The 12,574-nt window shown below is 58.2% G+C and overlaps 1 protein-coding gene across 5 annotated transcripts; it reads left to right on the top strand.

Moving 5' to 3' along the window:
- The first annotated feature begins 81 nt into the window (after positions 1-81).
- ANKRD13A (ankyrin repeat domain 13A) lies at positions 82-12,453 on the top strand. Of its 5 annotated transcripts, XM_077307638.1 has the most exons (16): positions 85-379; positions 1,309-1,342; positions 2,534-2,666; positions 3,354-3,478; positions 3,881-3,926; positions 4,623-4,766; positions 5,442-5,637; positions 5,971-6,037; positions 6,150-6,231; positions 6,877-6,938; positions 7,450-7,580; positions 8,493-8,650; positions 8,914-9,027; positions 9,605-9,756; positions 10,515-10,585; positions 11,186-12,453. In XM_077307638.1, exons 4-16 carry the CDS (start codon positions 3,389-3,391, stop codon positions 11,382-11,384), a joined length of 1,512 nt encoding a protein of 503 aa, XP_077163753.1. In that variant the 5' UTR covers positions 85-379; positions 1,309-1,342; positions 2,534-2,666; positions 3,354-3,388; the 3' UTR covers positions 11,385-12,453. The 5 variants fall into 5 exon arrangements, with proteins under 5 accessions (XP_077163751.1, XP_077163749.1, XP_077163753.1 ...); XM_077307636.1 differs by lacking the exon at positions 1,309-1,342 and having other exon boundaries at positions 82-379; XM_077307634.1 differs by lacking the exon at positions 1,309-1,342 and having other exon boundaries at positions 82-379; positions 2,531-2,666.
- The last annotated feature ends 121 nt before the right edge of the window (positions 12,454-12,574 follow it).

The following is a 12,574-nucleotide window of genomic DNA, read 5'->3' as shown; positions in this document are numbered from 1 at the left end:
TCGTGACGCCACCAACGCGCGCCGAGGGGAGGAGAGGAGGCGGAGTCCTAGAAGGGCAGCGGCGGGTCAGCCGGGCGGACGCCGGGCAATCGGAGGGCCGGCGCGGCCATGTTGAGTGCTGGCAACTCCCTCCGCCAGGCCGGGCCTTCCTCCTCCTCCTCCTGGCCCCGAGAGCGCGTCCGCCCCGGCTTCCCAGGAGCCCCCGCGGCCGGCCTCCCGCCCTCAAGATGGTGCCTGCGGCTTCGCGGGGCCGCTGAGGCGAGGCGGCGGTTGCTCGGAGGGGCGGCCCAGCATGAGCGAGGCGGGCAGCGGCTTCCCCCTGCACGGCCTCGTCTGGCGCGGCGACCACCGGCGGCTGGAGGAGGCGCTCGAGGGCCGGGTGAGGGCGCGGGACGACACCGCCGCGACCGGGCGGGGGGAGGCCGAGGGGGAGGCCTGTTTGCCGGCCGGGAGAGCCCCGAGGCCAAGGCCCAGCCCAGCCCCCGCTGCGTGGCCCTTTTGGGGGGGGGGCTTGGCCTCTTGCCCTCTTGCCCCCGACCCTGCTGCCCAAGACGCCCCCCCGCGGCAGCTCCCCTCTTCGCGGGCCCCTCTAGGGCCACAAAGGCGCACCCCCCCTCCCCCCCCCAGCAAAAGCAGCCTGCGGGAAGTGGCTTCTCAGCGGGCAGGCGGGGCTGTCAGGGGGAGACCGGCGCTCTCTTTCTGCCTCGCAGCTTTTAGAAATGCGGAAGTTAAATGGAAACCAACGGGCAGTGCTTGTGAGGCCGTCCTGGCCCCAGCCCAGAAGCCCCGTTCCCTGCCCCGGGCCGGGCCGCTTGCGCTTTCAGGGGGGAATGCTTCAGCCCGCAGCGGCCCCCCAGAATGCCGAGGGCGCCGTTAAACGGGACCTCCGGAGCTTCCACTAAAACGGAAGGAATTGGACACCCCAGTGGGAAGCAGGGCTACTGAGAAGACTGTCCCTTGCCATGTGTATCAGACTGAAGTCACGGATCTTGACTAACAGAATTTTAGTTGATTTCAAGTCAACCTAAATATATCGTTAGTTGATTAATTCATCAAGTAAGCTTAAATATATTAGCCAGACTGCAGTAACGCCCTCGGGGATCTCAACCAGATTCCGGTTGATGAATTGGCTGCCTTTAACGGATGATTTTGTTAATGGTCCCCTGGTCCTAACCCTGTTTCTTCCCTCTTGCCCTTCACAAATAGCACATGACATCAGCAGCAGATGCTGTGCGAATGGCCCGCCTTGCTTGGCCCTCTGGGGACCCTCGCTCTTGTCCTTTAGTGATAGCTGCTCTTCTGTTTCAGATTGCTAAGGCTAGTAGTGAAAGACCTGCGCCAGGTGGGAGTGTGTTATTGTTTGCATGCTTGTGGCTCTTTCTGCCTTGTGTGTTTTGCATTTTGTAGCCGTTTGTCAAGAGCTCTCATTGTCCTCTGTGCGTGTGTCACCCATGTGGGTATGTGGTTCCAGAGGCCATCTGTTTCCATAACGTCACCAGACATCTTACAAAGTTTGCTTTGTAAAGGCTGTCACCCACGCTGCGTGTGCTCAGGCATTGGTTTCTTAGCTTCTCCTCGTAGCTATGCAGGGTGACAGCGGTTCCTGGCACAGAAAAGCAAAGGCTGGTACTCGGGTTTGGGTTTTGAAATGGTAATGTGGGGCTAGTTCACCAACCACAGATAATTCCATAGGCAGCCAGAGTGGGTGCATGCAGCCAGTGAACTGCTGCCTCCAAGGCGTGCTGGAGGGGAGATGAGCCCATTCTGCCAAGTCCTCAGCAAGATCACAGCCAGCAGGAGGAGGCCTGGCCCTCACTCACCCAGCCAAAGAGGACCCTGCAGGCAAGCTGAGGCTGGCAGACAGAGAGTGAGATAGTGGCCATGTTCCTTGGAGGCTTGGTTTGACTCACTCCAAGCTCCGCCCCTTCAGGCCTAGACAACAGCTAGGAACGTGTATGTGGGAGCCTCAGGAGAGCTTGCTTACCTACGGTGCTCTGATGTGGATAAGAATGCCAGAGGCCCAGAATGCAGCTGGTGAGCCCTCTGCCTGCATGTGCTTCCAGGGCCTTTGCAGATGCCGTTGTCGATTCAGCACCTTTCAGCTATGAGGCTCTGAGAGTGGCCGGAATGACCTCAGCTGAGACGGAGTCAGAGTAGCCAGCGCTGGGCTGGTGGTCCTGTAGTCTGCCATGACAGGGGCCAGCTCCACGCGCACACGCCCAGTCTGTCTCTGTTTAGTAGATGCTGGGCATACCAGAAAAACTGTGGTTTGGAACAATATCTTCCCTCCAACTTGCTTACTTAAATAGTAAGCTCCACTGCATTGTCCTGGGATTGCTGTCTGTTTTTAAGCTTGCCTGCCTGTGTCCTGAGAAGCGACACAACCGCAGCCCCACAGCATCCTGCGATGAGTCCACGGTGCGTTCTGCAGGCCTCCATGAAGCATCCTCATGGAGAACGTTTGCGCTTGGCCCCGTGCATCCCGGCTCTCACGGCTGCCTGGGAGGGAGTCTGACTCTGGGCTCTTTAGCAGGATGTGGAGCAGCGGGATCCTCGCGGGCGGACCCCATTGCATCTTGCCGTTTCGCTGGGATATATCGAGTCTGCCAAGGTCCTGCTGCGGCACAAGGCAGATGTTACCAAAGAAAACGCCTCAGGATGGACGGGTAAGAGCGTGCCCCTGCTCCTTTGACGAACTGCAGACATGAGGGTGGGCTTCCAGCTGATGAAAGCAGGCAGGTGTGAGAATTTCTGAGATTCAGAGAAAGTCCAGGGAACTAAAGATGGTCTGGAAGCCATGTGCAGAAGGTCCAAACTGGAGACTGGCATCCTGCAACCTCTCTGGGGCACAGTGCCTCCCAGGAGCCTGGAGATGAGTGGACATTGCAGAGTTCCCCCTCCAAAACAGCCATTTTCTCCTGGGGGAGCTGATCTCTATAGCCTGCAGATGCCCTCCAATTCCAGGGGTTTTCCTGGCCACACCTGGAGGTCGATGACCCCTGGGTCAGGAATGTTCCTTGGGGTTTGGAGGGGGGGCACTGTGGCCACGTAGCCAGCCCCCAGGAAGGCCACAGTGCAGGTGTGCATCCCAGTGCCCGTTGTTTCCAAGAGGGCTTTGCCTCTTTTTTGAGCTTGCTCCCACTCTGAAGCTTCCCTTCAGTTGCACAGTGCAGATCCTTGTGCTGTGGGGGCAGCTGCTGCCTAACAACATCTTCTTCAATCTGCCTTTTTTGTAAAGTCACTTGTCAGTGAGAAGGGGATGGTGTTGGTGGGCACCGTTTGGGGACCTCGGAAGCAGATCTTTGGTTCCCAGTCTCTTCCTGCTACTTTATCCCGGTTTGTCTTTCTGTCAGTCTTGCATGAGGCCGTCAGCACCGGGGACCCCGAGATGGTTCATGTGATCCTGCAGCATCGGGATTATCACCAAACATCCACGACCCTCGGCGGGGTCCCAGAGCTGCTCCAAAAAATCAATGAGGTAAAGAGCTGGGGAGGTGTGAAGGGTGCCCCCCCCCAATGGCATCATTTAGTTCTGTTTCCCCCAGCCAGGGCTCTGCTGATAAGCCCGCAATTCTTTTCCCCTCGGAGGCCTGGCAAAGGGGCCCTCAAATGTCGGCTCTGCGTTCAAGGACCTTGCAAAGTCTGCTTCCCCTTCAGTCTTCCAGCCCCTTCCCCTCTGCTGGAAGCTGTGGGTGGCTGCCCTGATCAGCCAGTCATTCTGGAGAGGCCGATCCTGCCAGCCCTTGGGCATCCTGGGACAGGGATTCCATTTCATGTGGGAGACGATAAGTCGCTGGCTTGGTTGACTTTTGTGGCTGACTTTTGTCAGGCCCTGTCCTGTGCTGAACTCAGCTGTGCTCCTCTTTATATTCTCTGCTAGACTCCAGATTTCTACGTGGAAATGAAGTGGGAATTTACCAGCTGGGGTAAGTCTGAATCAAACACTTTTTCTTTGAGGCTGATTCTGCCCTTTTGGGTTGAGCTGCCTCTTCCTTGGGCTGGCACAGGGAACTGGCTCTTTCTCCAACGAGAATCACAAACCCAGCTCTCTGGACTGGAGTCTGCTGCTGGTAACGACTACCCCATTCTGGTTCTGTACACTGCAGTGTCCACCGTGAGAGCGGTGTGGGTTGTGAAGGAGAAGTCAGCTTTATGTTTTTGGGAGGAGGCCAGGATCCTCCCTGTCCATGGAGTGTGCTGAGGGGCCTGGGGCCCATCCCTCTCTCTCAGCCTCGCCTCCCTGGCAGAGCTCCTGGGAGGATGAACCATTTGTGATGCCCTGAGCTCCTGGGACGGAGGGGGTGGGTGGGTGGGAGAAATAGGGAGAAAATAAATGAATGGATCCTGCTGCGAGAAGATGCAGAGGTGCCCAGGGGATTGCACAGCTTTAAAAGCCAGGTGGAGGTTTCTGATGGAGCCCCCTTGCTCTGAGGCAGAATACCTCTGACAACAGGGCTGCTGCTTGTGGGCGTCCTGCTGGGTTCTCTGGCTGGCTCTTTCAGACAACAGCCTGTGGGGCGAGGTGGGCCTTCCTCTCTCCCCCTGCCCCCCTTTATTTCGGCCTGCTTTCTGTTGGGTGGGCTCTCATGCTCAGCTTTTGCTCCTTCTTTGCCTCCCGACAGTTCCGCTGGTTTCCCGGGTTTGCCCCAGTGACGTTTGCCGCATCTGGAAGAGCGGAGCTAAGCTGCGTGTTGACATCACCTTGCTCGGATTCGAAAACATGAGCTGGGAACGAGGGAGGCGCAGCCTGATCTTCAGGGGCGAAGGTGGGTGGAGTCTGGGGTCTGCTGGTCCGGATGGGGTGGAGCCGGGGGAGGGGCGAAGGGATTACAGGCGGAGGGACTGTTCTGCCGGTTGGAGGCTTGAATCCACCCTCTTCCCTTGCATGTGGGTCCTAAGCCTGACAAGCAAACTCTTTCTCAAGAAGATGGGAATACGCTCAAAGGCCTTCAGCTGGGCCCGTGGCTCAGTGGAAGAGCCTCTGCTTGGCAGGCAGAGGATCCCAGGGTCAATCCCTGGCGCTTCCGGTGAAAAGGAGGTGGCCGCTAGTGATGGGAAAGACCTGCGATGAGACCCTGGAGAGCTGCTGCCAGTCGGAGTAGACAAGACTGAAGGATGGAGGGCAGCTTCATGTGCAGTTAGGTGACCTGCTTGGCCCAGAAGGTGGCGGTCGCTGGACCAGAGCTCTGCAGGAGTCCCCTGCAGCTTTAAGGCTTCTTGCCCTGATACTCCCCCTTGCTTCAAGGGCACCTTTTGACAACAGATGAGCCTTCAGTTTCGTCTACTCAAACCGGAAGCTGCTGTCCAAGGCGCAGGGCTTTCACATCCCCTGTTGGCTGGAACTGAACCTGGAGCCTTCTGCATGTGAAGCAGATGTCCTTCCCCCGAGTTACAGCCTCTCCTTACCTTTGCGGCCTCTGTCTCCTCTGTCCAAACGGCAGATACTGGGAACTGGGCCGAGCTGATCGAGGTGAACCACGATGAGAAGGTGGTCGCAACAGAGCGCTTTGAAATCACCCAGCAGATCCAGCGCCTGACCTTGGACTCCATGACCCCCAAGAACAAGGAGGTGGAGAGGCGGCTGACCTCCCCCATCATCAGCACCTCGCTGGATACCAGGAACATCGCTTTCGAGAGGTGAGGGAGCCTCTCCACTGAGGGCGTGTGTGTGTGTGTGGAAGGGGTCATGGGTGCCCTCCTGGGAAAGGCTGCCCCACACGACCACATTACCTAAAGACAGAGCAAAATGGCTCGTACTCCCCCTTCGTGTTCACAGGCGCCAAGCCTCTGCATCCGGGGAAGGCCTCAGCCTCTGCAGAGCAGGCCTTTCCAGCCAGGGTTCCCTGCAAGGAATTCCTAACCACTCCATGTGTCCCTTGCCACTGTGGCCCCATTGGCTTGACTGGCTGAGTGTTCTTGAAGGCCCCCGTGGGGAGTGCCGCTGCCTGCATCCTCTGCTCTCCCCTTCAGAAACACGTCTGGCTTCTGGGTTTGGAGAACGGAGAAGTCCGAAGTGGTGAACGCTCATGAAGCAAAGGTAGGAAGCTGTGCAGGGGGGAGAGGTGAGGAGGGGCTGCCGGTGGCCATGCTGCGGCGTCTGTGGAGGCCTTCGTTTGGCCAAAGCCACAGCTCCTCCCATCTTTCCCAAGGTCTACACGGCAAACAATGTGAACGTGGTGACCAAGATTCGAACAGAGCACTTGACTGAAGAGGAGAAGAGGCGATACAAAGGTAATTTCCTCCTGCTTGGAAGTGCTGGGAGGGCTTCTTGTCACATCTCCAGCGACAAAATGCATCCCCGTTGGAGAAGGCTCAAACAACTGGCTCCTTCGTGCAGGTTTCACAGAATCCCAGAGTGGGAAGGGTCCATGGAGGCCATCTAGTCCCACCCCCTGCTCAGGGCAGGATCAGCATCCAGCATCCAGGAGAAGGATCTGTCCAGCCGCTGCTTGAGGGGGAGCTCCCCACCTCCTTAGGCAGCCCCTTCCACTGCTGAACTAGACTCCCAGAATCCTAGAGTGGGAAGGGGACATGCAGGCCATCTAGTCCCACCCCCTGCTCAGTGCAGGATCAGCCTCCAGCATCCAGGAGAAGGATCTCTCCAGCCGCTGCTTGAAGACGGCCAGTGAGGGGGAGCTCCCCACCCCCTTAGGCAGCCCCTTCCACTGGTTTGCCTGCTGCCGGTCAGGCCTTCTTTGGAGGAGCCTGGGAGGAAAGCAGGAAAGACTTGCTGCCTGTTCTGAGAACATCAGTTTTGGAGTCTCTCCCACCGCGATATACTTGTGGGTTTGGCTCCTTCAGATAATGAGTTTGCAGCCCTGCTCTTGAGAAGCAGGCAGGGCAGCCAATATGTTGCTAATGGCTCTTTTCCTCAAGCCGACAGAAATCCCTTTGAATCCTTTCTGGGCACCATCGAACACGAGTATGGCGCACAGCAGGTGAGCAAAAACTGTCTGGTCTCAGGTGTGTTGAGCGTTGCAAATGCGGATCACTGACGACTGTGTGGCAGGGGGGGGGGCTTCAGGACAGCAGGCATGGGGGGGGGGGCGTTATTGAGCAGGAACAGTCAGCCAAGAGCATTTCCCCAAAGAGCAGGTAGCAATTTTGGCAGTCTGGATGCATCGCTAGAGAGGGCCTGGAGCCTTCCTAGAGAGGCCTGCTAACCACGGTGGCAAAAGAGAATGTCCCTGCTTAGAGGCAGTCACCCCCCCAACTCCCAGTGCCAGGCGGCAGCATCGGGCTGGGCAGGGCAGGGCTCAGCCTCAGGGCCCTGTTACTGGACCTCCAACAGAGGAACCGGCTGGCTGCTGTGTCAGACCTTTTCTCTCTGCAATAAATAATGCCCCAAATTTTGAGAAGACCTCCCTTGTCCAGCCGCTGTAGACAGGGAACAGCAGGTTCTAAATGTGTCCCTTCCACCATGGCTGTGCCTTGCTCCTCCTTCCCCAGGACCTCACGACAGAGTATGCAACGACAAACAACCCGACAGCCATCACTCCAGAGGAGTATTTCAACCCAGCCTTCGACCTGAAGGACAGGGACATAGGAAGGCCCAAGGAAATCACCATCCGGACTCAGAAGTGAAGCCGCTGACCCCCTGGGCCTCCGGGGGGTGGGGGGCTTTGCGGTGGGATGATCTGCTCTTGCAGCTCTGTGCGTTTATCTGGGGGGCGGGGGGGTGTTACCCTTTTTTGCCCCCTGGCTTGCAGACCCCTACATCATTTCCCTTTGAGCCAGCAGAAGCAGGGGAAGGGTGGAGGGAAGCCGTGTCCTGCCTGGCGGAGCCTGCTGGTGCTCAGCCTCAGAGCCGGGATCTGGGCTCCCGGGTCTCCAGTGAGGCTTTGGAACAACATCTGGCCTGATACTTTTCCCCTGGTTCCGGTCCCTGCCATCACTTTGAGGGCTGATCATTAACACCACTGGGAAGAATTAGCAAAAGTTCTCCCAGTGATTAGGCCTGTTTCTCCCAGACTGTGGGGGAGCTGGTGAAGCCACACCTTTGTTCACGTGACTGCAGACGCCTTTCCTGACTCCCTCCCCACCCCTCCCCTGCACACAGGAGACTAGCTTGGAGGAGGCGATGATATAACCTCCTTCATTTCTGACCTCTTGCTCTCTGCGTTGCAGGAATCTTTCCTGTTGCACCTTCCCCTTTCTGCATGGTCGGAAGCGGCAGAGTTCAGGCACCAGCTTCTTGCATGGGGTTGTATTTTTAAGTCCAGTAGCACCTTAGGGAGCAGCAAGATGTGGGGGGCATGAGTTTTTGAGTGTCGAGACTACAGAGGGGCTTGCAAAATGTTGTTCCCTCAAAAGTCTTGTTCTCCAAGGGGCTTCTGGACACAAGCGGAGCTCTTCTGCAGGACACTCGGGAGGCTTCCCTCTGAAACTGTTCCGTTTGGGGGTGATGGGCCTGGAGAGCTTTTATTGGGGCAGTCCTGGGCAGATGCCTTTCCCCCTGCCCCAGCTTAGCATGCCTCTCCTGCCTCTTTCAGGTTTAAAGCCACCCTATGGATGTCGGAAACGTTCCCGCTCTCGCTGGTGGAACACGTCACTCCCATCATCGACCTCATGGCCAGGACCAGCGCCCACTTTGCCCGACTCAGGGACTTCATCACCTTAGAATTCCCGCCTGGCTTCCCAGTCAAAATAGGTACGGATCCTGTCCGTCCCCTTTTCCCCGTGATGCTTGAGAACTGGGTCAGGGGCTCCTGGGTAGCACTTAGTTTGCTTGCTGCTCTTTTAAGTGGAGTTGAAGGAGGCTGAGAAAGGGGAGAGGGGGCCCCGTGCCCAGCTAGCCCTGGAAAGACTGTTCTCTGCTTGGGACCTTGGAGAGCCCCAGCTGGTCTGAGGAGCCAGGGCTGGGCTGGCTGAGCCTTGGATCCACGGCCCCGTTGAACACTTTGCTTCCTCCAGAAATCCCCTTGTTCCATATTCTGAATGCTCGGATTACGTTTGGGAATGTCAACAGCTGCCCCACCACGGAAGAAGCCTCGCCTGACACCCTGGAGGGGGCCCAGCAACCACCAGGTAAGAAAGCGGCCCTGGGGAGGCACCTGGGGGGCCAGCCCTTTGGCGCCGGAGAATCACAGCTTCTGGTTTTGAAATGGGACTCCCACAGGAATCCCACAGGGCTCTCTGCTAGGGGCTGGAGTAGATGCATTGCAGCAGAGCCGGTAAATTCCCCATGGTCCTGCCATATGGGCTGCAGCTCCGGGTGGCCTTCTCTCTCACACACATCCATTTTGACGGGTGAAGAAATCGTGCCTGGGTTAACTAGCCCGCCTTTCCCCTAACGTGCTCAGGTTTCTCCCATGGGCTTGGCTGCAGAGTCTCGCTCACTTTGTTTGCATTCATGAGAGAGGAAGCTGTTATGCGGGGTGGGGGGTTGAGGAGATGTACAAAGAGTTCTGGACATGCAGCTGATGGGTCGAGAGTTGGGGGGCGAAGGGGGCAGCATCTGCCTGGGGCATGGCTTCTGGCTAAGGATACCTGCAGGATGGGTCAGAAAGGGCAAAGGATAGCCAGGCTCCCGTCTCAGAGAGTCACCAGAGAGGACTGCCATGTAGGCCTCTTCACTGTCCCTCTCCCCCCTCTTGTGCTTCAGCCTCTGCCTTTGTCGTGGACCAGTCTGTCTTTGAGATCCCAGAATCCTACCGCGTGCAGGACGACGGCCGGAACGTGCGTGTGCAGGATGAAGACAATGAGATCCTGCAGTTTGCCATTCAGCAGAGCCTGATGGAGTCTGGCCACAGCAGAGTGAGTCCGTGGCCGCACGGCGGAGGGGGCAGGCCGGTTTGGGGCCAGAGAGCACAACAAAGCTGGGAGGGCTGCCCTGTGGCTTTCCTCATCGTTTCTTCTCCCTTCCATCTAATCAACAACTGGAAAAGGCTAGAGGTTGACCAGCAAAAAAATAAGAATCTTGGGATTCAGAGGCTGGATTGCAGAAACTGTTTCTCCATTCTTTAATAACCCCTTTTATGTAATGGAAATCCCGTGATGGCCAATGGGGGGGGGGGAATGGCCATGGGACCAGCTGAGGAAGCTGCCCAGCCGCCTTCCCTGTAGAAGCCCCCTTGGAGCTGCAAGAAGGAAGCTGCCCCTGCTTGGGCAAGACATCACTGAAAGGCCCCTTGAGGAGCTTTGCTGAGAATTGGGGGGTGCCTGATCCCGTTCCCTGGCACAGCCCCACAGCCTGTCTGGAACCCCCCAAAAATAAGGTCCTGTAGATCAGGGGTCATCAACCTGTGGTCCTCCAGATGTTCATGGACTACAATTCCCATGAGAGTTTGCTGGCAGGGGTTCAAGGGAATTGTAGTCCATGGACGTCTGGAGGACCACAGGTGGACGACCCCTGCTGTAGATGCTCCAGAGATGAAATGGTGAACCTGCTGCCCTCTCTGTGCCTCTGAAGTTGCCCCCTGAGTTCTTGGGATGCCACAGCCCTCCTCCCCACCCCTGTGTGCCCCCAGAGGCAGTTGGGGAGTGCACTCTGCATCCGTTTTGCTCTTTCCCAGCAGGAGACCTTGAGAGCCACGGCCAACGGGGCGGTTTCTTATTCCCAGGACCTCAATCTTCAGTATCAAAGGTACTCTGTCCCTTCCTTAAAAGGAAGAGCCCTCCAGGGGCGTGGGGGGGGGGGGCTGGGCACATCCTTAGGGGCTTTGTGGCAGTTGCCACCTCTGGAGGCTCTTGGCAGGGGTGATGGGAAGGACCAGTCAGGAGTTTGCTCCTCTTAATGTAGTCTTGTGTGGAAGGGTGGGTGACCTGCGGGCCTCTTGGTCTGCTCCAGTGTTTTCACCTGATGAAGGCATGGGCTGTTTTGGAAGCCCGAGGGGCAGAGAGCAGCCATGTGTGGGGCTCTTTCCCCTCTGCTTCCAGTCGAGGCAAAAGGGAGCCACTCGAATCCCATGTAGGCCCCAACCCACACGTGAGGCTTGGCTTCTTAGTATGGCCAAGTGGCTCATTAAGGCAGCCCGCTGTGTAATGCTGAGTCAGCCCCTTTCAGTGGGTGCCATCTCCTCTGAGCAGCAGCCACGCAGGGGGCTCCCCTGTCTCTACGCACACCCCTCGCTGAGGTCCTTCAAGTCGAGGGGCTGGCCATTGAATGTCGGCTCAGAAGCGCCGGCCACGCAGGGCTCTTGGCCTTCCAACGGCTGCCTGAACGTGTCCCCTCTGTCTTGCCCAGGGCCCTGCAGGAGAGTTTCATGGCAAACGCTGCCCCCGCCACCCCCGTGGCCCCTCTGAGAGATTCCTCCAGCTTTGACCGGGACTTGCAGCTGGCCATGGAGCTTTCTGTCCGGGAGCAGCAGGAGCTGAAGCGGCGGCAGGAGGAGGAGGAAGCCGAGTTGCAGCAGGCCCTCCAGCTCTCCCTCCTGGACAACTAGGAAAGGCATGCTGGAGAAACCTGCGGCCGCCCTGAGCACGCGAATGGCCGCCCGTGGTGGGAGGGAGAGGCCAGAGCCGTCCCTCGGCCACAACGCTGAGAGGCCCCTCATCCAAGGAGATCTGCAGCTCTTCAGCTTTTGTCGAGCCGTTGGGGATCCTGTGCAACCTGGTGCTTCTCTGCCAGGGGCCGGGGAGCTGCTGGGCGGGGCCTCTCCCTCACCTTTGACCTGCCCCCCCCCCCCCACGGTTCCCAGCTCTTCCACACAGCCATTCCACACCAGCCTGTTCTGGCACTCCAAGGCGAGCATCTCTGGCGCTCTGTGGTGCTTCCTGCAGCTCCCTTTTGGGTGGTTGTTAAAGACAGGGAGAACTCCCTCCCTGATGCATTCCTGTGGCCAAGGAGGGGAGGGGGCTCCCATCCGTGCTGCCGTCCGGGAATGCCCACTGCCACGCCCCCCACCCTGCCCTGCCCCAACACATCACACTCTAAGAGGAGTTGATGAACAGAGTCGTCCTGGTTGCCTTTCTCTGGGCTCTAGATCCTGCTGCCCAACTGGCAACCTGCAGGCATGGCTGGGCACCCCACCCCTCCCTGCATTCCATCAGCCGGTCCCCTGCCCTCCCCAGCTCTCTCAGGAAGTGGGCAGCGGGGGGAGTCTTAACCCTGCGCTTGGAGTCGAAGGGCTTCTCTTCTGGGGCTGGCTCCAGTGCGCTGCTGCCAGTGACCTCCTCCGAGCCCTGCTGAGCGCTGCCTCTGCCAAAGGCAGACTGGCCCTCGGGAGCAGAGGCTCCACCTCTGGGCTTCCGGTCCCACCTTGGGTCCCCCACCCCCGACTTCTGGCCCTTCTGCCATCAGCCTGGTGGGGCAGGGGCATTGCCAAGCAGTCGCCTCTTGCGCAAGGCACAGGGCCCCTTGGACTCTTCCATTGTGCCAAGCGCCCCCAGGGCTTGCCAAATGCTGCCTGCTTTCTGGGGCAGGTGCTGGGAGAACTTTTGCAATATGTTTGTCACTGCCCTGGAACTTCATTTCTTTTGCAAATAAAGAGCATGGCTCCTTTGCAAACAGCACGGAGTTGGGTACTGCAGAACCTCCTTAAATGCACTCTTAAAAAGCAGCAGCTGAATTGAGCCCCCCTGGACGGGAGCAGTAGATCTCAGTAGAGCAGACCCTGGGGGGTTGTTCCCAGGA

Source organism: Paroedura picta, chromosome 13 (assembly GCF_049243985.1).
Source record: "Paroedura picta isolate Pp20150507F chromosome 13, Ppicta_v3.0, whole genome shotgun sequence".
NCBI lineage: Eukaryota > Metazoa > Chordata > Lepidosauria > Squamata > Gekkonidae > Paroedura > Paroedura picta.
Note: the sequence above shows the minus strand (reverse complement) of the source record. Positions and strands in the feature narration are given on the sequence as shown.